Source organism: Marmota flaviventris, chromosome X (assembly GCF_047511675.1).
Source record: "Marmota flaviventris isolate mMarFla1 chromosome X, mMarFla1.hap1, whole genome shotgun sequence".
Lineage (NCBI taxonomy): Eukaryota > Metazoa > Chordata > Mammalia > Rodentia > Sciuridae > Marmota > Marmota flaviventris.
In genome coordinates this window covers 26,136,268-26,162,445 of record NC_092518.1, presented here as the reverse complement: position 1 = coordinate 26,162,445, position 26,178 = coordinate 26,136,268, and the positions used below count along the sequence as shown (strand labels likewise).

The window sequence follows — 26,178 nt, the reverse complement described above, 5'->3', positions numbered from 1 at the left end:
TTAATGTACATATAATGTATATATATATATGTATATTAATAACATTATTGGAAGACATTGAGTTATGATACAACTCAAGGCACTGAGAACACAATAGTAATCATAAGAGATAAAGTCCCAGATCTCATGGAGCTTATATTCTGGAGTCACTGACAGCCAATAATAAAAAGACCACAAACAAGAAAAATAGCAAATAGGAATATAGATTTTAAAGAGACTGAAAGGTAGTATGTTAGAGTGGTTGAGGGGCTACTTTTCAACTTTGTGATCCAGGAAGGACTTTCAATATTAGTATCATTTAGCTTGAGATTTGAATGATTGGAAGAAGTCAGCATTTGCAGATAAGGATGAAGAGTATTTCAGGCAGTAGGAATAACCATCCAAAGGCCATAAAAGAGGGATAGGTCAGCTTGGTGGAGGGATCAAAAGGCCTATGGGACTGAAGAGTTGCAGGAGGGAAGCTTAGAGAGATAAGGCATGATATATGATTGAAATACAAGTAGGTACCTGATAATATATGGCAGCCTCACTAAAGGTAAAAGATAAGGGCATTGAGTTCTAGACTGAGTTGAAGGAAAAAGCCATAGAAGGCTTTAAGTAGGAGACCTGTCAAGAAGGCATATTAGGGGCTAGGGCTGGGGCTCAGCCGTGGAGTGTTCTTCTCGCATGTGTGAGGCCCTGGGTTTGATCCTCAGCACCACATAAAAAAATAAAAAGGTATTGTGTCCACCTAAAACTAAAAAAAAAAAAAAAAAAAAAATTAAAAAAGAAGGCATTTTAGCTAAGCCATGGAATAAAGGGAGGACAGTTATTAGTGCATTGCAATATGCCAGATTTTAGTGTTTTAAACAAGGTAGTAGTTGTGTTTAGCCTTTTCTTTGTATTTATTTTTAGTTCATTTTTTTCCCTTTTTAACAGTTAAAATGATTTTTGCTTTGGAAATAGTAATCCTTGCTTTGTTCTTACAGGCACTACTTTTATACATTTAGGAACTGCTATTTGTCTTATAAACAATAATTATTCAAAATAATAAGATTTTTAGAAATGAGTAATAACATTCTCTCATTTTCACTGTGTCTAAAATCTTCACCAGTTTATTTAAAGGAGAAGCTCTCACTTTCTCAAACATTTTTTAAATGTGAACTGGGGCAATATACTTCTCCTCTGTGATTCTTGGTTTCAACTGATTCATACAACAATGACAGGTCTGTGAGACTAATACACCAATAAAAGATGCTGGTTGAGATATAGTTTGAAAAAGTAGTTTGTGAATGCAAAATTATTATAAAATGTAAAGAAAGAACACACTTAAAAATAATATGTTTTTTCATAGGTTAAGTACTTTAACCATATCATATCAATTTGCATTCTCTCTCTCTCTCTCTCTCTCTCTCTCTCTCTCTCTATATATATATATATATATATATATATATATATATATTCCATATATATAATCCAACTCAAATTACCTCATTCATTTTTTTTCAAAGAGTATATTTGAGAATTTTTCTGCATGATAAGAATGATGAAAATTGCATTTGAAATTATTTTTTCACAATGAAGACATTTAAAATATGCACACAAAGAATTCAGTTAAAACATAAAAATATTAATGGTTTTCCTTCCTTTCTTCCACTTTTTTTTTTTACTCTACTCTCATTTGATTCTTTCCTTCCTTTTTTCTTTCCTCCCCAGTTCTGGGACCCATGCATATAAATTAATGATGAAGTGAAAACTAATACACTGAAGAAGTTTGTTAAGACATGCTGTGAACTGGTAGTTTAGAATCACTATGCTGATATTGGTTAGTTACAAATCTCTAAGCATGCCTATCACATGGAAATAAGAGAGTTAAGTGATACTGGTTTCATTAATCAAAACAAAACAATGAAAACAACCCAATGTCTGCTGACATTCTTCAGTAAGAAATCCTAAGTTAGAAAGAAGCTAAATGATTTTTGTTTTGCTTCCGTTTTATGTAGCATAATACCCTAAGGGTAGTAGGAGGTGAGGGAGAGAGAGGAAAAAGACAAAACTTCCAACTGTGGAAGTACAAGAAGACAACTGGTGTAGGGACAACAGAAGATTTTCTTCTCTATGAATAAACTAATTAATTTGATTGAAAAATGCAACCTGCAGAGAGCAAAAGAGATTTACTGGCATTTCTACAAGGATTCATAAAGATAAGCACAGCAAGTTCCATCAACTTCTCTGATAATTGTGGTTAGGACATGCAGGGGAAAACTAAAACCTTTGTGCTGGTATGGGAAAAACATGAAAGCAAGTAGTAAGGAGGCCAAGTGAAGTTATGTTCTGGTTTACATCAGCAGGAGGAGCGATATGAATAGAATATGGGTAAAAACACAACTGATAACGTGGAAAATCATTGGGAATTAACATCAACACATTGACTGGAGAGAAAAATATGTCTAACAAATATGGTTCATCTTTTATCCCCCAAAATGTATGTTCCAATCTTGAAATGAAATAATATATGTGAGAGTGTATAGAGTAAAGGAGGTGCTGAACAAATGGTGAGTTGTTTTTCCCCAAATGAAGTGACTAACATATTACATATATGAATATATGAATGGATGGATGGATGAACCGCACAATAAAATACTTCAGGTAGCTCTATGTTTGAACTGAATTTGTTGTAATTTTAAAGCTGCATAATCTCAACTCCTACTTGTAATATTATATCACAGTTTGGGAAATCATTGATTTTCTTTTACTTCATCCAGTAATGTCAGAATGATAATTTCTTGCAGATCAAAGTGGCCTGAGGACTAGCAATATTAGCATTACCTGAGAACTTGTTAAAAACACACAGGCTTTGTTCTCAGTCTGATCTGCAGAATCAGAATCTGAAATTTAACAAGATCCTAGGTGATTCCTAAACATATTTATTTTGTGAAGCACTGAAATAGCTAAAATGATTACAAAATATTATATATATATATATATATATATATTATATATATAAATTATACATTGTAATATATAGTTATATATAACATATACATATATAGAGAAAGATAGATACATACATATATACATACACACATAGATACTGGTGATTGAATCCAGTGTTGCTTCACAATTGAGCTACACTTTATATTTTATTTTACTTTTTAGTTTGTGACAGGGTGTTGCTAAATTGCTAGGGGTTCTCAATATGTTACTGAGGCTGGCCTTGAACTTGAACTTGAACTTGATATGCTTCAGACTCCTAAGTTGCTGGAATAATAGTGGTGCCCCACCATTCTTGGCATAAAATAGTATTAATTCAACCTCCTTTGTATACCTCTACTTACACACCTTCTCTCTATATTTTTCTATCAAGTACGGTGGAACAAATATCTTATTTTTTCAGAAGCTCCAGAAATTGTGCTAGTGATGTTTCATGCAGAGCATGTATTAATACCATTTCCGATAGGTAACTAATGGAATATGAAGACTCTGGAGCAAGAATATATAATAGATACAATATAAGAGTATTGATAGCATATTGCTGGCCTAATGAGAGGCAACAGTTATTTATATATTACCCTGGCATTTGGTCAAGTTGTAAATGGATATGGCCACAGTATCTTTTTTTCTGAAAATGCTGTTAATGTCAACAACTAATTCTGTTAATGTCAACATTCTTTTTTTTTTTTACTAATATAAAGTATGTGTCTCTTATACTTTAAATTATAAACAAGAAAGCCAAATCTCTAGAATTCATAGAAATGAGAGAGCAGCATTTTTGGCAGAATGTTCTCTCATAAATAATGATAATTACCAAATTAAGTTTAATCCCTATTTCATCCATCCAACTAACATTTATTACTTACCATAGTTCCAGTACTATGTTAGTTATTGAGTGAACAAGACAGATTCCATTTCTTATTGAACTTATATTCTATTGAAAGAAGACAATTAAAATATATATACATATGATGTCATATGTGGTTAAATTATCAAAATGAAAATAAGGCAGAGGATAATGAGTGAAACATTGTTTGTTAATATAAATAAAAGAAGGCCTCCCTGATGAGGTAGTATTTAAGAAGAGCCCTAAACAAAGGGAAGTAAAAAGCAATGCAGATAGTTAAGGCAATGGGAATATACAAGTGGAAATATTCTGAGACAGGAGTGAGATAGGCATGTTAGAGAAACAATATGCCCATCTGACAAATGGTAAAATGATTACATTCTGATTAAAAATGATTAAAATTAATTTAATAAATGGTCTTAAAAACAGATCTAATAGACGGTGACTTTTAAAAATAAATTTTAGTTGCAGATGGACACTATACCTTTATTTTATTTATTTATGTTTATGCAGTGCTGAGGATTGAACCCAGAGCCTCACACATGCCAGGCAAGCACTCTACCACAGAGCCATAACCCCAGCCCAAAGTTAACATTTTTTGTAATCTTAATTCCAATATTTCTGTTTGGAAAAGTGTCTGAATTATTGTACTGTTTCCTTATGCTTGGTTGATAATTAAGTTATTCTACTTATTCACTGAAGAAATATTCATCATGTGTCTAGCTGTGCCAGGCATTTTGCCAGATCCTATGTAGTGGCAAAATTAGTGAAGTTGAAAGTGGGCTTCTATTGCCATATAAATGAATATAATCTCAGAGGGTCAACATTACCCATTCTCATTAGAGGTAGTTTAAATAATCATCCAATCATTGTATCTTCGTAGTGATCCTTGGTTTGTGATGACAATCTGTGAGTATCTTGATTCACTTTTTAAGTATTTAATCAAGAAGACTGAATTGAGGGTTGCCATAATGTATTTGCCACAAGAATCTTTTTCATCCAGCCATGTAGCTTCTTTATTATGTTACTGTTACTATTTTGAATTTATGTTTTCAAAATGCAAATGAATTTGTTTACATTTTGAAATTTAATCTTCCACTGGGTAGTTGAAGAATATTAGTAATCAAATTGTTACCAAGCAAAATGAATGAAGGAATAAAATAAATCGAGACTTTGAAAACAATGACACATTTTAAAATTTTCTCTCACAGAATCCTTTATAAAAACAATGTTATTTTCATATTCTATTATGAGTGAAAATAAATATTACTGCATGTTTAATGTCGGGGAAGATTGAAAATTTCATTTCCATTTGTAGGAAGAGGAATTTAGGTTCTTTTAAAAATACTTATTGTGAGGTTGTAGTTGGAAAACTTTGGCCTCTAAGATCATGTTACATGCTGTCACATAATGGTAACTATTATAATCATCAGGAATTTTCGAGAAATATAAATGGCCTGTTCTTGGTTTCTCCCTTGGCCTAAGATATCCATTAGTGGGAGAGGTAGTGTAACAGTGGTCCACTTCACCTTTTGAATGTATCCCTTGCTGCTTTTGTTAAAAGTGTCATTTTTTTTTTCTTCTTCTCCCTTTCCCCATCCTTAACCTGGGAGCTGGGATCAAGATTACCCTGAGTTATCTGTTTTCCACAGGAAGGATATGTCAAGGGGAGAACTAGGAAGTGACTATCTACCAAATTAACAAGTGAATTTCACCTGGGATCCCCTGTAGTCAGGGGACACCTGGGATGTGGCCTTTGAATAGCTTCTTTAAAAACCCTCCGTTTTCCCTGCTGGGCAGAACCACAGCCTCTGGGATTGGAGTCCCCTGTGTTTCTCCTTTGCTAGCAAAGTAATAAAACTTCTTTTTCCTTTTTCTCAAAACCATGTCCTTGTTATTGTATTGGCATTAGGGACAAGGACCAAACTTTCCATGACAGTAGTACTATAAAGAGGAGGATAGACACATTGCTTTTTTACAAAAATGCCTCCTATTTCAGCGTTTAAGTTTTCTGGGCACAAGAACACCATCCAACATCAGGCTTTGCAGCTGGGTCTTATAAAGAATATCCAGGATTGGGAGGGAGGAGGATCTATTTGTTGAGACATAATGGTACAAGAGGGTAGGAGGCATGAACTACCTCCACTGATACTGAAGGCACACATTCAGAAATTTAATGTGGCAATATGAGGGCAATGTTGGTGCTGGTAGTAGTAATAAAATTATAGAAGAGTTAATAGTGGTGGTTGAAGTCTTACACAATTTAGGGACATTGTATTTACTTGTATTTTAGATCCAAAGTGTATATTTCATGGGGCATGCATTGAGCTTTGATAAATGTTACAACCTTGGGAGTTGAAAAACTAATTTGTTTGCTATGACCTATTCATTACTACCATACAACCAGAACACATTTATATGCATTTACATATACATAACCAAAACTTTTCTTTTAAAAATTCAACATTTCATTCCTATTTTAAAGCAATGTTTACATTTCTGTAACAGTGGTGATCTTCACCTTTATGAATATACCCTTGGTTATTTTAGAAAGGACATATTTTTCTTTTTCTCTTCTCCTGCTCCCCCTTCCTAATTTGGAGGCAGGGAACAAGATGACCATTGATTTATCTGTTCTGCACAGAAAGGAGATGTCAAAGGAAACTAGAAAGTGACTATCTACCAAATAAACAAGTGAATTTCAACACACATCAGGGTGCACCTGGGACTCCCTGTTAGGGCACACCTGGAATGTGGCCTTTGAAGAGCTTTAATTTTTATACCTTTACTTAATTTTTTTGTAATGTGGTGCTGAGGATGGAACCCAGTGCCATGTCACACATGCGAGGCAAGCACTCCACTACTGAGCTACAAGCCCAGCCCTTGAATAGCTTTTTTAAAAGCTCTCTCTTCTCCCTGATGGGCAGAACCATAGCCTCTGGGACTGGAGTCTCCTGTGCTTCTCCTTTGCTATTAAAGCAATAAACCTTCTTATTCCTTTTTCTCAAAATTGTGTCCTCATTATTAATTTATCATGAATTGGCATTGGGGACAAGGACCAAACTTTCAGTATTATTTCTGGCATCAAATATATCATGTTTTCTAAATGCTCTATTTAATGATACACCTAACTATGTAAAATATTTGGTCATTCATTTTACATTGTAATCATGTTTGAAGGAGAAAGGGTCTCAGAATTATTGTGTTTTCTGTCATTAAAATAGAGCTTAGACTGAGAACAACTATATCAACAGTATCAACTGTAATTTGCATTTTGGGTCAACAAAGTGTAAAATATCTGTTAATGACATCACTTTCTAAAATCCCATCGAATGATCCTCTTCTTTCTCCTGTTTTTTTTTTTGTCATATTTTATAATTAGTGCCTTAAAGAAAATGAAGAAGATAAATAAACTTCATTTCTACAAAATTAACCTTAGCATACTTAGTATAGGATGATGGTGAAGCAGGCTCCAAGGCCAAACCAGTTGAGTTCCCACTCTCTTACCTCCTCTTGCTTGCCTTTTGGTTCATATAAACCAAAAGGCTAATTAGGGCTAATATAATATCCTGCATGAGTAGGATTTATCATAATAATACCTCTCTTATATGACAAAGAATATTATTTATCATAAAATTATATTTAAGTGTCAAAGTGTCAATTTTACCAGGCCAAATTACTATTTAATAGATTATTTATGACCTCTATAGCATAGTTTATAAGTACAACAGTAATGACATAATTATGTGTCATATTCTGCCTCCATGTAATCTCCATACATCTGGTTCATGTTAACTCTGATATGCCATGATGACCAGACCCAACTCTCAAACATTTGCTAATTGTATCCAAAGGCTGAAGTGAAAATTATGGCTGATTCCTGAACACCAGCCCAGTTATTCTCAACCCTGGATGGTCATTAGAATCCCTGGCAGGAGATTTTTTTTTTCAAGTATCAATGCCTGGGCTCCATTCCCAGACATTCTGATTGAACTGGTCTGTTCATGGGCTGGGACATCAGTTTGAAAAGTTCTCTCATTGATTCTAATGAACAGATTTTTTTTCCTTAAGGCATTATTTGCATAAATTCCACTAATCCATTTCTTCATGATAGTTGAAACTAAACCTGGACTGAGACTCATGTATTTTAATAATTTTCTTGATGGGGAAATGAAGCAAAAACCCAAACAAGGGTGTTAACATAACTACATATTTAGCATATATTGGTGTTCTGGAAGCATCTAGTTGCAATTTAAATGATTGTTGAGTTAAAATCAAAACCATATGATCCAGCCATTGTAACCAGTTTGCTAAGCTTTTTGAATCATTTTCAATAAGTAAATAATTTTTTTAACTTTCATCAGTTTGATATTAGTTACTAATTGATGTATATTTGAAAGTAAAAAGTGCATTGAAAATTCAGTGTCTCTAATTCATACTGGTATCCCTCCAATAATTTATTTTGCATGTGAGATATGTTAATTGAACACTGTTGGCGGTTCTTTTATAATGTAGACATTCAAAATAATATTTCACTTCCTTTAACTAGTTGTATTCTTATTTGAGAATAGCATATTAGCAGATAATGGTGAATTCTAGGAAATTGGGCCCAGGAACTGGTCTTCCTAAAGAGTTCATACTTCTTGGTAATTTTTAATTATAATTCTCCAGGATTTACAAAGTCCATATGTTTATACCTATATTTGAATACTGTCTAAAATATGGTTATATATTTTTTAATATTTTAAATAATTTTTTAAAAAATATTTTTAAGTTGTCAATGGACCTTTATTTTATTTATTTTTATGGGTGCTGAGGATCAAACCTAGTGCCTCATATATGCTAGGCAAACGCTCTGCCACTGAGCCACAACCCCAGCCCTAATATTTTATATAATTTTCTAATGCATTATAATGCCCAATAATTGCTATTAAGACCATCAAATAATAGGCTAAAATTAATGAAAACAGGTACCATTTTGCATTTACAAATTTGTCTAGAAAATGAAAATTTCAAAAAATTCTCTTCTGTGTTTATTGTTAGATTCCTGATCCCAGGATATCATTCCTTATACATATTACAGGGTATAATGAAATGGTGTAGGTAAGGACTTAAATAATGGTTTGTGACTTTTGTCAGTCTATCTGTTGATTTAGAGTTGTGTGCTGTCCAATATTGCAGCCACTCGCAATGTGTAGCTGAATTAAAATTATTATAATTAAATATAGTTACAAATTCAACTTCTTAGTTCACATTGACCCCACATAGCTAGTGGTAATCATATTTGATAGTGCAGAAAGAATATTGACATCATCATAGTGAATTCTTTTGGATAGCCCTGGTTAGACAATGAATGCCTTTTTATATGTACTCTAACAGAGTTTCTATAAAACATATCCAGTGTTCCCATTGACTCCCTTCGTGTGCATATAGATATATTCCCATAGTAGGGTGTCAGCTAAGAGACAAATCTCTAGTAAATATTTTTAATATTTATTTTTTAGTTGTAAACAATACCTTTATTTTGTTTATGTATTTTTTATATGGTGCTGAGGAACAAACGCAGGGCCTCGCATGTGTGAAGTGAGCGCTCTACTGATGAGCCACAACCCCAGCCCTCTAGTAAAATTGTTTGAAAAATGGAATTTCCTAGATTGCCTTTTATTGCAACTAACAAAAACCCAACACACAGAGTGCATTATACCAGTATTCCTTAATGTGTGATATATAGACTAACCCCATAGGCATCCCTTGGGAACTTAGAAAAGTGAACCTCAGGCCCCATCATAGATCTGTTAACTTAGAATCTATATTTAGACATACTGCATGTGGTAAAACCTTCCTGATATCTACTATGTTATAGAACAATAAATTCACAGGTGGGGTGACTCTAGGGACCATTAAGTCTCTAACTCCATGTTGTCCAAGTCCCAGGTTATTTTAGTCTATTTTGTTAGCTTTCTCTGTCCTTAGATGATCTTAGTGAGTGGAAGTTGGTTGCAGCAGTTCCTAGTATCATATCCTGACATACTTTTGCTTTCAGGTATTGTCAGGACCATCTCCTGCCCTACACTGTTTTATCCCAATTCCACTATCTCACCTGTCATATATGTATAATCCATTTTCATTTTGCTTTTATTTCCCTTCTACATGATCACTTGAAAAAATAAAAGGAAATCAAGAAAACTGAAAACTTATTTTTCGTAGATGAAAGGTAGATTTTCTGTGTGAATTAGATGATTTTCACAAATTTATTTGCATCTTTGGAATGTTGGAAGTGTAGAACTTGTCATTTCAATCATATTTAAGTTGATCAGTACTGAAATTATCTTTTCTATGGACCAAAAATCTAAAATATTAGCAATTTGTATGGCCCAACTAATACAGTATTATTTCCATGACAAAGTAAAATAATTCAAAGTTAAGAGCACAGACTTGGATCACAAATAGTTTCCAATTTTTATACTGGTTTCAAATGCCACTCTGTCACCTTTTGCAAGTTCCTATGACTTTTGAACTTCCAGTGTCCTTAGTAATAAATTAACAATAGTATAATATACCTCAGTTGGTGGTAAAGAGGAACAATATGGTAATTCAATATTTGCCAAACACTTGCCAATTATGTTACACTTTCCTAATTTTTTTTTATTATCAGCACCCATTTTATCATTATATATTTAATAATTTTACTTAATTTGACTGCTTTACTTTCTAAATTATAAAATTGAGAATATAAAATTTAATGTACACTATATGTATATAAAGCATATATATATATGTGTGTGTGTATATATATATATATATATACATACATACATATACACACTGTAAAACATTAAAATAATTTACCCAATTTTTTTATTGTGCCATCAAAACTATTTTATTTTACTTTATTTTATTTTATTTTTTTAGTTGTAGGTAGACACAATACTTTTGTTTTATTTATTTTTTTTTATGTGGGGCTGAGAATCAAACTCAGTGTCTCATGCATGTGAGGCAAGTGCTCAACCACTAAGTATAGCCCTAGCCCCCAAAACTATTTTAAAAACTACAACTAAAATGCATACCATTGTTTAGGAATCACTGAACTACTACATATAAAATATTTAATGGCAAGGTCATCACACCAAAGTGTTGAGTAAACATTAACCAATTTATTTTAATATTGGCATTCATGACATTTTAACCTAATGGTTAGCTTTCCCCTCCCTGAAGTTACCCCTTCTTTCACACCTGGCAAACAGGGTCCTGGTGTTTTGAGGGCTCCTAATCTGACCTTTTCATAGCACCCCCTCATGTTTACTTCTTCCTCTGACCTAGCCTTGACACGGGGACACTCACTACTCCCTTCTTGCTGCTCATCCAGAGACCTGTGGCCTGTAATTCACATGCATTTATTAATGCTCTTTCTTTAGAGGCCTCAGGGAGGAAGAAAGCACAGCAACTTTTACTACCTGATAATTTGTTTCATGTAGCCCCAATATAGAAAGCAATAAAGACTGTTCAAACATTACTGGTTAATTAGGGTATCTAAGAAAACAACAATGAAAAAGTAAAAACTGTTTTAAATGTTATCTTAAACATAATTATTCCTGTAATCCCAAGAAAAATTGTAGAAAGTTAAATTCTTTTCAGAGGTTCCCTGGGTGGATATTATTGTTTTTTTTCTAAATTTGTCACACCCACCAGTGAATTTTCCTTTCAGAGGATGATCTTGTCATATTGTAATTATCTATTCCTTTAAGATTCTCCAGGCTATTCAAAGATGAGTATAGGATTTTTTGTTTGTTTCTTTTGGATACCCCAGATTGACTCAGGGGCACTCAACCATTGAGCCACATCCCCAGCCCTTTATTTGTGTGTTTTATTTAGCAACAGGATCTCACTGAGTTGCTTAGTGCCCCACTTTTGCTGAGGTTGGCTTTAAACTTGAGAACCTCCTGCCTCAGCCTCCAAAGCAGCTGGGATTATAGGCTTGTGCCACTGTACCCTGTGAGGATAGGTATTTTCTTTGCCCATGTCTAACAAATAGGAGTTTCGTGCATACATACAGAACTCAATAAATACTTGTTGAATGAAATATCTGTGTATAAGCTAAAATGTAAATGACATTCTTAAATGAATTTTGTTGTTAACTCTAATAAAACATATGTGTTAGACTTGAAACTTTTATTCAAGTGTAAGTAATACTGTGGGTTCGTTTTTCAGTCTTGAAATGTGAAAGGTTTTAGCTTAACATAATGACAAACTGAGCAGGAAAAAACAACAAAAACAAGTTATGATACTGCATCCAGTATTCATGAAATCTTTTATTTTTTTATTTTTTTATTTTTTATTGTTGGTCAAAACATTACATAGTTCTTGATATATCATATTTCACTCTTTGATTCAAGTGGGTTATGAGCTCCCATTTTTACCCCATATACAGATTGCAGAATCACATCAGTTACACATCCATTGATTTACATATTGCCATACTAGTGTCTGTTGTGTTCTGCTGCCTTTCCTATCCTCTACTATCCCCCCTACCCTCCCCTCCCCTCTTCTCTCTCTGCCCCCTCTACTGACATTCATTTGTCCCCCTTGTATTATTTTTCCCTTTCCCCTCACTTCCTCTTGTATGTACTTTTGTATAACTCTGAGGGTCTCCTTCCATTTCCATGCAATTTCCCTTCTCTCTCCCTTTCCCTCCCACCTCTCATCCCTGTTTAATGTTAATCTTCTTCTCATGCTCTTCGACCCTACTCTGTTCTTAGTTACTCTCCTTATATCAAAGAAGACATTTGGCATTTGTTTTTTAGGGATTGGCTAGCTTCACTTAGCATAATCTGCTCTAATGCCATCCATTTCCCTGTAAATTCTATGATTTTGTCATTTTTTAATGCAGAGTAATACTCCATTGTGTATAAATGCCACATTTTTTTTATCCATTCATCTATTGAAGGGCATCTAGGTTGGTTCCACAGTCTTGCTATTGTGAATTCTTTTATTCTCATAGAATCTTATTATCTGGTCCATTCTCAAATGGATAGACTAAAACAACAAAGTAAAATATTTATTTACATACCTTGTGATGCTGGGATGATATTCATTGTCTAAGAGGTTTAAACAACAACTTTCAGTTTTCCTTTCACTTAAATGGATGTTTCATCTCTGTTTCCATAAAAAGAAAATGTCTACATTTCTGTCTGATTTCCATGTGCCTCAGGGTATTTGTGCCTCTAAAATGTTAAAGGTCTGTAAATGGTTCAATCAAAATAATTTTATAGACTCCTTATGAATATATTTTGCATATTTAAATGTGCCAGTTAATGAAAATTTCTAGTAAATATTCCATAAATAAGAGTAATAAATTTCTAATTAAAATTGTACCTGCTTATAGGATCAGTATTTAATATATTGTACTTTCAAAAATGCTTTAAACATGACTTTTAAAAAAATTGAAAATAATATTTACCTTAAAATCAATGTTAGTATTTCTCATTTGAGTCTTAAGTTTTTGTTCTATCAGTGGATGAACTTATGCCATATTTGTATTTTCATCCTCACTATAAAATTGTGTAATTGACAGGCAAGGTATTATCTAATGTTCCTGATGCTGGATATGTAATTGAGAAGGTTTTAGAATGTGGTCTAGGGCTTATCACTGGGCTATGAACCTAGGCCTTTGGACTTTAAATTCATTGCCTAGTCCATTATTTCCTGTGTCATTGAAAAAAATTTCTTTGTCTATTTCTGCATAACAAATGACTTTAAATTTTAGTGTCTTAAAATAATAATTTATAATTTCACTATGATCTTATAAATCAAGAAAATAGGCAGGGTTCAGGCAGGTTATTCCTCTGCTTCCAGTGATGAAGCTGGGATTGCTCCTTGGGCTGCATTCAGCTGGAAACTTACTTCTAAGATAGCATTTCATATTCTAGGGTAATCCTGTACATGGTCACTAATCATTTAGTACTTTAGCCTTGCCTCCATTATAGCATGGAATCTGGGCTCTAAAAGAAAATAAAAATCCTGTCATTTCTCTTACAGCCTAAATTTAGAACTGGTTCATTGTCAATTCTTTCCATTGAATTGGCCAAAATAAGTCAGGGATAAGGAAAAGTTGATCACTGGGTATACAGTTGTGGTTAGATAGAGTAAGAAATTCTGAAGTGCTGTAGCACAGCAGGGTGACTAGAAATAATAATCTTAAAAAAATAACATTTCAAAAAGATAGAAGAAAGGATTTGGGGAGCTGGGGTTGTAGCTCAGGGTAGAGCCCTTGCCTAGCATGTGGGTTCTATCCTCAGCACCACATAAAAAGAAATAAGTTAAATAAAGATATTGGGTCCATCTACAACTAAAAAATATTTTAAGAAAGGATTTTGAAAGTGTTTGCCATAATCAAATGATAAAGTTAGGAGAACGATATGTTTTACCTGATTTAAAGGTTATGCAGTGTATGGATGTACTGAAATATCACACAGTTCCTCATATGTAAAATTTTAATATTTTTATGTATGAGTTTTAAAAGAAATTAATTTAACTTTAAAAATAATGATTTGTGGCCATCTTTAACCACCACACAAATACTAAATAATGGGAATTTTTTTTTTCTAATGGGAAATATTTTTTCAAATAGATCATAACTAGGATTTTAATAAAAAGATATACTACTAATTCAATTACCAAATATTGTTCACACTTTAGTTAGCATATGCATGCTTTGTTAACTATGGGAATCTTTCTAGAAATTGGGATGTATGATCTCTAATAAACCTGAGAAATGATAGTTTCAGAGGTGATTGATAATGAGCTTTACTTATGCCATTCTTAATGTCCAAAAGATACTGAAAATTTTGAATATGCCATAAATTATAAATATCAACTGTCTTACATTGTTACATGTTTGCTAAAAATAATTTGCTTTACTAGAGGTAATAATAGACTTTTTTCAAATTTTCAGTTTACATAAAGTTCTAATGGATCTCCAGAATCAGAAACTGAAAGAGTTAAATGACTGGCTGACAAAAACAGAAGAGAGAACAAGGAAAATGGAGAAAGAACCCCTTGGACCTGACCTTGAAGACCTAAAACGCCAAGTACAACAACATAAGGTTAGCATATTTTATGCTATGTGTTTTCTACTATAAAACAAGCTCGGTATGTATATGTGTATTACATACACATATAACACACAAGTCATGATTTATAGACAAGAAAGAATTAAAGCTTCAAATCAACAATAGTTAAAAATAAATTTTGCCAAGTATGTTTTGTAATCTTTGTTGCTATGGTTTAAATAGGACCCCGTAAAATTCAGTTGCCAATGTGATAGTAGTAAACTGTGGGGCCTTTAAGAATTATCAGACTATGAAGGCTCTTCCCAGGTGAATGGATTATGACCCTTATAAAAGAAGCTTCATGAGCATTTGGCAATTGTTTGCCCTTCCACAAGAGGACTCAGCAAGAATATTCAACAGATGCTAGCACCTTGATTTTTGGACTTCTCAGCCTCTAGAACTGTAAGAAAATTAATTTCTATTCTTTGTAAGTTACCCAATCTTAAGTATATTTCTTATAGAAACACAAAATAGAGCAAGATACTACTTTGTCAAATACAGCATAACTAGGATTTCAGTATTTAAAAAAACATCAAACTTATTTCTGGGACAGAATAACTCAGGGTATATGACCTACTAAAATTTTGGTTTCAGGGACAGTTTCTGTAGGAACTACCTTCAATGCACATTTGAATATTTAACATATTTTAACATATTTTTACCTTCAATTTGTAGTTATTTAGAACTTGCCAAGTTTGAAGACAAACTGAGGATCTGTAACATTGCTTTCCTGTAAAATATAACATTTTAATTTTAATATTTCTGTCATAGCTCTCTTCAACTTTTAATTTTAAGTTGTCTGAAGGCGTTTGTTGTTTCTGTGATTAAGATTTATACAAAACTATTTCTGAACCAGAATCTGAGTGTGCTTCATTTTAAGAAACACTATAAAATGTTAAATGTAGCTCTGAGTTTTATGGTTGGAATAGAGCATTGCTCAGTTTGTGAGGACACACTTGCAAATAAAATCTTGTTGACTGGCCCAGGATTAAGGATACTACACTTAGCAAATAAAAATACAAGAAGTCTAGGTACATTTGAATTTTGGATAAACAGTCAACATGTTTTAAAAGTTTATGTCCCCAGTTTTTCATTGCTTATTGGAAATTCACTTTTTTTTTTTTTTTTTTTTTTTTTACTGGGTATCCTTTATTTTATGTGGCAATTCTCAGGATCCAAGTTTCTTAGATTTAAGGGAATGTCTGCACCCTTAACTCATGCCTCCTAAAGCCATATTTTCTCCAACTTAATTTCCTCATTTTATAATGATTTGTCAGATCTAGCTTCACAGTTCTTCCATGAAGACAAAAGATGCATGGTTTTTATTATTTAATAAGCTACACATTTCGTTAATAAATGGAGCTAGTTCTTGTTATTACTGCCCATAAAGCAGTCTACTGGTTACAGCAGTTTAGGATGAAGCATTTAAGAAGAGCTGGAGATATGGTAATGGGGGGGGGGGAAGCATCAAATCTATTATAATTATCACATGGATGTTGTTACTGATGTTAATTGCCTTATATCTTAATTGAACAGCTGAGGAAGGAAGGAAGGAAGATCACTCTGGTGCTAGTTCTCTAATTGTACCATTTTCCTTGTGTGGATCATGCATTCTTTTTGTGGACCATTGTCTGCCCTCTTCTCTTTGGCCTGTGTTGGAAGTTTCATGTACAGAATTTGGGGATATGCCAATGGACTCATTATGTCTGAGGGTGTTACTGAGATGTAAAAGCATCTCGGCCAATTTAAGTGTGGACAGGAAGTAGTTGTAGCACTGCCACTGCTGCCTTAACCTATGATTGATGGGAGTTGATAGATAAATCCCGTGGAATCCATATACCATGGTGGGATAATTCTAAGGTGTGTTCCTCACAGTCTCTTACATCTTCATCAGCAAGACTGAATTCCAGTTGTCCACAGAGTAACTTCCTTCAAATTATTACACTTTCATAATGCATTATGAAATCAACTCCCAAATACACTGTTTTCAATATTTTTCCTTCATGATCTGTTTTAGAGGAATCTAACTTAAGACAGCCTTCTTGCCCTAGAAATCAGGTTTCTAGCACTAACTAAATTTGTGATTTTTCTGAAACCACTAAGTCACTCAGGCTCTAAATATCTTCACTTAGGAAATAAGTGTGTTGAGCTAGTTGGTTTCTGTTTTTCCTTCCATTCGAGGTTTTAATGTGTTTAATTTGGGAATATGAAGCATTTCAAGAAAATGCAAGATGAGCACTGTAACATTGAACTTCAGAAGGCAGGGTGCAGATGCTGAATGCTGGGAATATAAAGGGAGAGCCATGAAGAAGGGCTCCAAAAGATAAGTGTGAATAACTTAAAGCGACTCCAAGGGAAGGTCTTAGCTTGCCACTCTGAAAAGACTCTTTATTAAGGTTAGACAGGCCATCCAGGATCTTAATATTCTGACAATTACCTGGAATGTTTTGTACTTTCCTCCAGAAGATATAAAGTGAATGGAATGGAAAATATTTGACTAATATTGCCATAAAATTTGAATAGATTGTCCATTACTTCAAAATATGCTGCTTCTGATGAGTATGAAATTGCATTGAAAAAAATAATTTGAAACAAAAAAAATCCAAAGGATTATATGCAAGCTGATTATGAAACATTTTACATCCAGGACTTATTCATATAAAGTGTATAATGAGAAGAGAAGCAATTGGTTTGCTGGCTCAGTGAGGCTAGATCCTACCTCTAATCATTCAAACACACTTAAGGATGCATTAGTTTTTATAAAATTAAGACAAGAAGCTGGGTGTGGTGGTGCAGGCCTTTGACTGGAGGCGTTGGGAAACTGAAGCAGGAGGAATACATGTTTCAGTTAGCCTGGGAAACTTAGACCCTATCTCAAAATAAAAATATCTAGGGATGTAGCTCAGAGTACAATGTCCTTGGGTTAAGTCTCCAGTATCACCAAAAAAACAAACAAACAAACAAAAAAAACCCACACACAGTCAATAGAAAGTCTAACAATTGGTAGCAATACTCTTTTGTTACTTGGAACTAATTTTGGTGAGAAGAAAATTATTTAACTCAATCCAAATTTAAAATTAAGTTGCTACTTACCCTGATTTTATCATCACATAATATATGCATATATCAAATTATCATACTGTTATGTATAAATATGTAGAATCGTGTCAAAGATAAATTGAATTTATATATTGTGAAATATGTATATGAAAAGTACACATTTAAAACTCTGTTAGTTTTCATGTTTCATAAAATGAAAGAAGATAAACCTTCTTGGGCAAATGAGTTCAAACTAAAGCCTTACTTAAATAGTTGTTGATTCACTTTGCTGGGTTTTTTTGTTGTTGTTGTTTGTTTGTCTCCCCCCCCCCCCCTTAAAACTTTTAAATCAAGGGAAATGGGGAATTTCTCTTTCTGGCAACAAAACACATCAGTAACATAAAGCTACTTCAAAAGGTATCTTCCCTTTGCTACATCAGTTCCAACCTAATATAAGATTTCAGTTATTTGATTTTTGTGTAGATAGACTTAAAATCATTAAGTCATCCCCCATTTTCTTAAAGATGATTATAGATGGTAAAATTAAAGACACAGGTTTTGTTTGTAGAAATTGATTTAAATTCTGCTCATACCAAAGGGCACATGCTCCCTTACTCAAATGAAGAGCAAGATAAAGATATTTGCAAATCTTCTAAGTACACTGTGAATATTACAGATATGCTCCTGTATATTCTGTGACAGGATCCTTTGCTATCTTCATTTCAACAACATTTTATTATGAGGCATGTTAGAAATTCAACCACGGTGAAATGCCATGAAGATAAATCAGTTTTACTGAATCTGCCAATTAGGGAAGATAAGGTAATTGATCCTATATTGGCAGTTTTTATTAACTGTGGGTAACAGTGAGAAGTTGGGGGCTGCAAACTTTGGAAGAAACCATTCAGTTTTCATAACTCTTGTTTTAGAGAGAATTTTAGAGGTTTTATTTAGATTTAAGGTACCCAAGAGTGATTCTCTCTGGGGAGTGAACATATTGAACCTCATGTTCTCTGTGGGAAAAAAAAAAAAAAAAAAAGCTAAATAATCCTAGCAGGTTATTTCTATCATCAGAAGTAGACTCTATTAGTGATGTTAAGAGTTTTATCTTAAATTAGTGACAATACTATTAATGAGTAAAAGCATGTTGTGGACCTGAGCTTTCATTAATGGGAGAGAGCTCACCATTATGGAGGGTATTTTCTTTCACAGAGAAATATTTCACTATGGAGGATTTTTGTCTCATAGCAGTCAGACTGGAATGGAGTTTAAATCTTGACTTGCTACCTAGGTTTCCATTTCTTCTGAGAGAATTAGACTTTGGTCTTAGACACACTGCCTTTTTGGGGGGGGGTGTAACAGGGATTGAACCCAGGGGTGCTTAATTACTGAGCCACATTCCCAGCCCTTTTTTATATTTTATTAGAGGCAGGGTCTCGCTGAGTTGCTTAGAGTCTCACTAAATTGCTGAGGGTGGGGTCACTGGGATTATAGGAGTGCACCACAGTGCACAGCAACACATTGTCTTATTGACAACATCAACAAAGTCCTTACTATATAATTAACAGATAAAAATGTAACATGTCTAGTATATTCCAACTGTAGTGAGTGTTCTGTGTTAAATACTGATTAACACAATTGAAATAACACCTTAGAGACTTAACCACCTATCCTTTCCTTGAAGTTTAGTTAATCTCAAACACTTGGTTTGCCAAAATTGTGAAATATCCTCATCTCGTGACCTTTAAAATAATCCAGATGTTCATGTAACAGCAAAAGTTTAGGTGTAATCCTGCCAAAGGATCTGACATTTCATTTTATTCCATTGCATTCCATTCTGTATCACTGAACAAACATTCATTAAAATACATAGGTGCTTTGAAGAGTACTAAGATCATCCATATATAAAATCTTCCCCAAGAAACTCATATTCTAATACATCAGGTAAAGATTTAAAACACATGTGGAATATGGCAAATGGCATGAGAGTTAAAAATGGCAATTTGGTTGAGCAGAGGACATGAGGTGGGAAAATGCAAGATACAGCATTTGCTTGGATCACATGTTGAGTTTAAATTCACACCATATGCTTAACACTGGAGAATTAAAGCACAATCATGGAGGGTATTGTATACATTTGTAATTGTCCCATGTGTGGCAGGGTCCTATTGTTAAACTGAAGAGTAACAATTTAGGACAATTTAATTTTTAGGAAGATATGACTTGTAAAATACCAGAGCATGGAGAAGCCAGAATCAGGAGATAGGATAGGACAATATTGCAGAAGGCACATGAGGCTGAATAAAGGTAGTTCAATAAAAAACTGAACAGGTGTTAAACATTTTGGGGCTCAGCAGCTGAGCCAACAGAGTTGGACTTATAGAATGAGTAAAGAGCTTGAAATAATAGATTGAGTGTGGGCAACTGGGAGCCCAGAGTTGAAATTAGGAAAGTAGGCAATGTAAGAGAGAAATGAAGTACTTTGGAGAAGGATTAGTGATTCATTTCAGCCCAAGAATGCCATAGAATCAAGTAGTGCTTTTAGTGCCTAGCAAGCTTTTTCCTATATTCAGTAAGATTCAAATTACATATCTTAGTTATTGCTATAAAGTTCCATTTTGTTTCCTATCTTTTGCCCCTGTAAGTGCTTAATGAAAGTCTGATGGTTATGGAAGTAAAGATAAACAATATACTTAGGAGAAAATGCCATACTACAACCAAAGAGCCAGACCTCATCTGTGCTTCTCTAATGCCTTATGGAGTGCTTAGCAAATAATGGCTCAGTAAATATTTTTTTTGTTCATAGATGTTTTAATAATTCTAACTAGTTCTATTGCTCATCTTCATAAGTTCTACCTAACAGGTACATGGAAATTTGATAAATAAAAATCTGTTTGTAGGGGTAAGAAAACAACTGATAAGGTAAAGTGGGAATGTATCTCTAAGTGGCTTACCTGGAGGGATTATCTCTGGTGCCCTCTTATTTTCTTCCTATTTCATTTCCTTATTCAAAAATCTTAATAGTTATAAACTATTGATGATGAAATTGAATTGTGTGGTGGTTTTCTTTTAACATAATTGGAATTTAATGTAAAAAAACAGCATCACATTCATATAGTCTATATAGTAGGATGTGTGTGTACTCAGTTATAATTTTTTAAATTCAATGGAGAGGACACCTAATTCTCCATGAACATTCTGTTAACAATTAGATTTCAAGGACAACTTTGTTTACTAAGTAATGCCATTGATTGTTTAATAACAACAACAACAACAAAATCCATACTCATGGTATTACTCTTCTCATGTTCTTATTGTAATAAAGTGATTATAGCTCATTGATTACAAATTCATTCATTAGAAATTACTGCATATTGATTCAGTAACATTGCTCAGAAAATCAGTGCTTTTTTTAAGTTCATCAATGTGTCTACTAAAGATATACCTGCCCAAGATTCACATAAGAGGCATTAACTCTATGATTTATACTTAATTGCTTTTGCAGTGTTTCTTCTTTAGAAGTTTTTGGCCTCTGGAGTGGAGCTTTTAAAAAAGGAAAATATAGGTTCCTGTGTATTTCCCACTTAACAAATTAGTCTCACGTAAAGTGTCTCTCTTTTCCTGAATCAGTAACAATTAATTTAAATTCCCTTGAATAGATAATATGATAGTAAAAATGTAGATTAATTATTTAACTATATGAAATATTTAAGAATGCATTTTATGGAAAATCTCTTTACAAGAAAGCTACAACAGATATGATAACATGAATCTTAAGGCAATTATTTTCCTTGAAATATATATTAATGTAACAAATGAATAACTATAAATCCATTCCATGTTAAAAATAAGGTAGAATATGGCACCATATCTGTCTACAGAATATAAAATTGTTAACTACAGAATACTGTCAATTTATATTTATGTCTGTTATGAACAGAATGGTTTCTAGTAGGCCAACTGGTACTTCTGTGTTATTCACTGAACTAATGATAATACACACTGCCTGGCATTTTATTGTCTATTAACAAAGATGTAGTTCCTATCTGATAAGAATAACGGAACTCTTTTTTAAAAAATTTTAATTGTAGATGGACACAATACCTTTATTTTATTTATTTATATTTATGTGGTGCTGAGGATCGAACCCACTGCCTCACATATGCTAGGCAAGCACTCTACCATTGAGCCACAACCCCAACCCCAATAATAGAACTCTTAAATCAGATTTTTACATGATCTATAGTTTCAGCACACTGAGAGTATTTACTAATTAAAAGATAAACAATCTGATTACCAAGGATATTATAAATAAATACTAATACTCTGAAGGGCTGTTTTCATGCACCTTAGTCTAAGAACAGAATGAAAAGGTAAAGCTGGCAAATATAGAAGAAAATAAACATTTCATACCACCTTCTAACCCTGCTAAACACTATACTAACTGGTTGTAACTTAGTATCTCATTTAACCCCTTGTTAAGCCTGTCCTGGAGGAATTTTACAGATAAATATGTTTAAGGCAGTTCAAAAGTTCCCTAAGGTAACATGAATAGTAATTTGTACACTCCACTTTTTATTTTATTTTTGAGACAGTGTCTCAGTATGTTGTTTTGGCTTGTTTTGACATAGTAGTTTAAGTGATCCTTCCCAGTGTGTGCCACCACCCCTTGCTAGAGCCTGATTTTAACCTTGACCTGACTGCCTTTAAACCCAGAGACTTTACCTCTGTTCTGAGATTCCAGTGAAACTTGACTCTGGCTGTGACCCTAGAAGGTGGAGCAAACGCAAAAAAGGAACTGAGATTTGGGTTATTGTAACATTTGGTTTCCTAGGATGGGGAATTTCTGGATGGACAAGATAGAGACTAAGGGCATGGAAGTGTGCAAACTTGAAGTGAGCTATTGTAAAATGGCATGCTGGTGACAACTGGGCATAAAATGGTCAAAACCAAAATGTTTAAGGAAATAATGTGTTAATATTTGTCCTGTAGCTCTTCCTCTAAATTTGAACAAAAGGGACTGGAATGAGAATGACAATACTATCTGAGCAGGGAAATAATATGTAGAACTGAACTAATATATATATAAAATGAGCGAATCAATGCATAACATTTCCTCTATGCTCCATGTGAAGTCTTCCTGTCCAACTTCTTTTCTCAATTTTGTTTTTCTTGTCAATAATTACTGCTAGACTAAAGGCATTTTATAATTATTAGACCTTACTGGTGTTCACATTAAACTGATTTCAATGGTGTAATTATTCAAGATGTATGGATATAAGTATGCATGGATTTGTTGAAGGAAGAAGGAAGGCAGGAGAATTAAGTGCTATCATTTAGTGATTAGGCTATTTTCTCTTTAATTCATGACATATCTCTGACCATGCAAAATTTTCAGCAGTGCATGATACCACTAGATCAGGTAGTTTAAAGCTATTTTTGTTAATATCATACATAGTATGCAAGCTTAAGTATAAAGATATGGAATTCATAATGTAATTTTTTCAGACCCTCAAACTTTGCTTCAACCTCAACCTTTGTTTTTCTGATTTTCCCCAAACCACATTCCCTTCCTATATTTATGATATCTATTAGAGGATGGTGGTCAGAATGCATTAGATAAGAGTGAATTATTGGGTTCTTGTAGTTTAATCATATCAATGTGCTTAAATACAGTATTTTAGAACTCGGTGGTTCTTATCATTTATTGAGTTAATATGCTCGGCCAGGTAAAATGGTAAGCAATTATACATTATTCAGTCTTAAAAACCACTGAAATAGTTATTTATTCCAATTATGCAAAGTAGGAAGCTGAGGTTTGGTGTGGTTGACAACTTTTTCGTGGTCTCATGAGTGATTATTAATGCATCTGTGAATTAAACCCAGGAAAGCTGACTTCAGATCATATATAGTTGACTAGTGTTTCCTTATAAACATGTGCCATTTTGTTAATCTACTCCATACTGTTTTCTTTTCTTGCTTATATTATGAAATACGCATAGGCACATTAATTGTATACTGGTTTTAAAATAGTCTTTGTTCTTGCAGGGCAGTCTCAAGATGGCTATAGTTAGGCTCCCTCACTGAGGCTTCCCAGAAGAGTGTTTTAAGTAGGTATCCAGGGTTATAACCACCTTGATTCAGCGTATGTATTTGAGGTCATAAACATTTGCTTTTGATCATGCACCTACTTATGTAACCTGTTGGCAGTGTGTGTTCTATGTCCTGCTTATATAAAATATATTTAAAAGGCCTATGGAAGGATTCAGGTGGGAAAATGGGGCTGGAGCTGCAGACTGGTGGCTGTGGGCTACTGTTGCCACCTCTGAATAAAGATTATCTACGATACCAACTCCACCTCATATCTTCCTTCATCCGCTGGGATCCTGAACCCGTTTCCCAGGGTCTGAGCCTCCATCTGACACTTCTTGAGCTCCATTTCTGCTATTGGAAAGCATTTAGTGCTTTTACAATCTTTCAAATCTCTCCATTGATATGGTCTTTTAGAAACCCCTTTTAGTAGCATAGGTATGGCAGAAACATAAACATTCACACTGACAAAAAGATCAAAACAGTGAGTTCTGATATAAGGACTAATAAAGCTAAGCAATCACATTTAAGTAAGTGGATATCAAAATAAAAACTCTTCCAGGAGAACCTGTTGGGAGGCTTATTTAAAATACTCAGCAAATTTATAACAATTTATATGCCATAAATAGATCCTCAAGGGGAGCTAGATAATACTGTGGCCACCCAGGCTTAGCAAAGTGAACATTTGACTGGAAATAAAATTGAAAGTCATTTCCAGATCATTTCATTCAGGGCAGCAGGGGATATAGAGCCTAGTCCAGTGCAGAGGCAATGGAAAAATGGAAGTAAGATTGAGCATGAGAGGAAAATAGAAAAGTCTAAATAGTTGTCCTTGCTATCATTTCATAAGAAATACAAACACTTTCTGATTTGAATTTTAAGTTTATGTAAAATAATCAATTCATATTCAGATGTATTGCATTAGCTAATTGATCCTTAACATCTTGAAAGTTTTTGTTCCTGAGACAGTTTTGAAAGAAATTACTTTCCTAAGTATTAAACTAATTAATCGCTATTCCTAGAAACTCTTCTGGTTTTATAACATCCTTTGGAAATTTATATTTGATAGAAATTTTGTTTTCATCAGTCTTTCCTTTTGTGTACATTTATTTTGCCAAGAAAAAACACTACAAACTACTTAAACTTAATGCTTGTAACTAAACATCTTTCTAATTTCATTAATTTATACTAATTTTGGGGTGGAGGAATTAGATAGCCTTAGATCCCCAAGCAGAAAACATGATCTCTATTGTGTGTATAGGTATGGGCCTTTAGAACATAGGACCTGAAAGTGTTTGCACTTTCATGTTTGTAAATTATTGAACCAGAAGGAGGCCTAAAATTATACAGAGGTAACCACTGCCCTTTCTTTATGCAGGTAGCAAAGATATACCATGGCCAAATAAATCATGCTACATCATTCCATGGAGCATACAGTAGACCCAACCTTATTATATTTTCAATTATATTATCTTTATATTAAATATTGATCTTGACCTTGAAACTCAAATTCAAAAATTCACTATCCTTATGTACTTCCATGTGTATTTTCTAAGCATTATTTTACATGCGTGCTAAAAAGGAGCAAAATAGCATGAATCTATTGTAAACAATGAGGTGAATTCTTTGTCCAGTGGTGGTTCTAAGTTGATTTTTAAAAACCAATGTGACCTGGGATGATGAAAGAAAAATGTAGTACCAATAATGATACAAAAGTAGAATAGTCATATTTAAATAATAAATTGTGGTCATGTAACAAATTTACTCAGATCCTATAACTAGAGAATTCTTTAGTAGAAAGAAATATTCATAGAGGTATAACAAAACCCAAGTTTATCAAATATAATCATTTTTAATGTTACATTTCACTGTTGGCCTTTTCCCTTGTCATAAAGAAAAAAAAAGATTGTTATTTGACATTAGAGAACAAACATCTCTGACATTTGTATCTATCTAATAACGGTATAGAAATTTAATTAGGAGCATGACAGATTTTTTTTTTTAATCTGCTAAATGTTACGAAAGCATTACTTGAATAAAACTAATGGCAAGAAATACATAATAAATTAGCAAGTGTGTGTTTACATGTGTGTTTATATAAATTGTAAGTTTGTGATAAAG

The 26,178-nt window shown here is 33.4% G+C and overlaps 1 protein-coding gene across 7 annotated transcripts in view; it reads left to right on the top strand.

The window, feature by feature from the left end:
• Nucleotides 1–26,178, top strand: part of Dmd (dystrophin) — a 2,062,171-nt gene that overhangs the window by 545,010 nt on the left and 1,490,983 nt on the right. For all 7 annotated transcript variants that reach the window (XM_071606751.1, XM_071606753.1, XM_071606749.1 and 4 more), the window contains one exon: nt 14,772–14,922. In XM_071606751.1, coding sequence (XP_071462852.1) covers nt 14,772–14,922 — 151 coding nt within the window. The remainder of the gene's footprint in view (nt 1–14,771; nt 14,923–26,178) is intronic.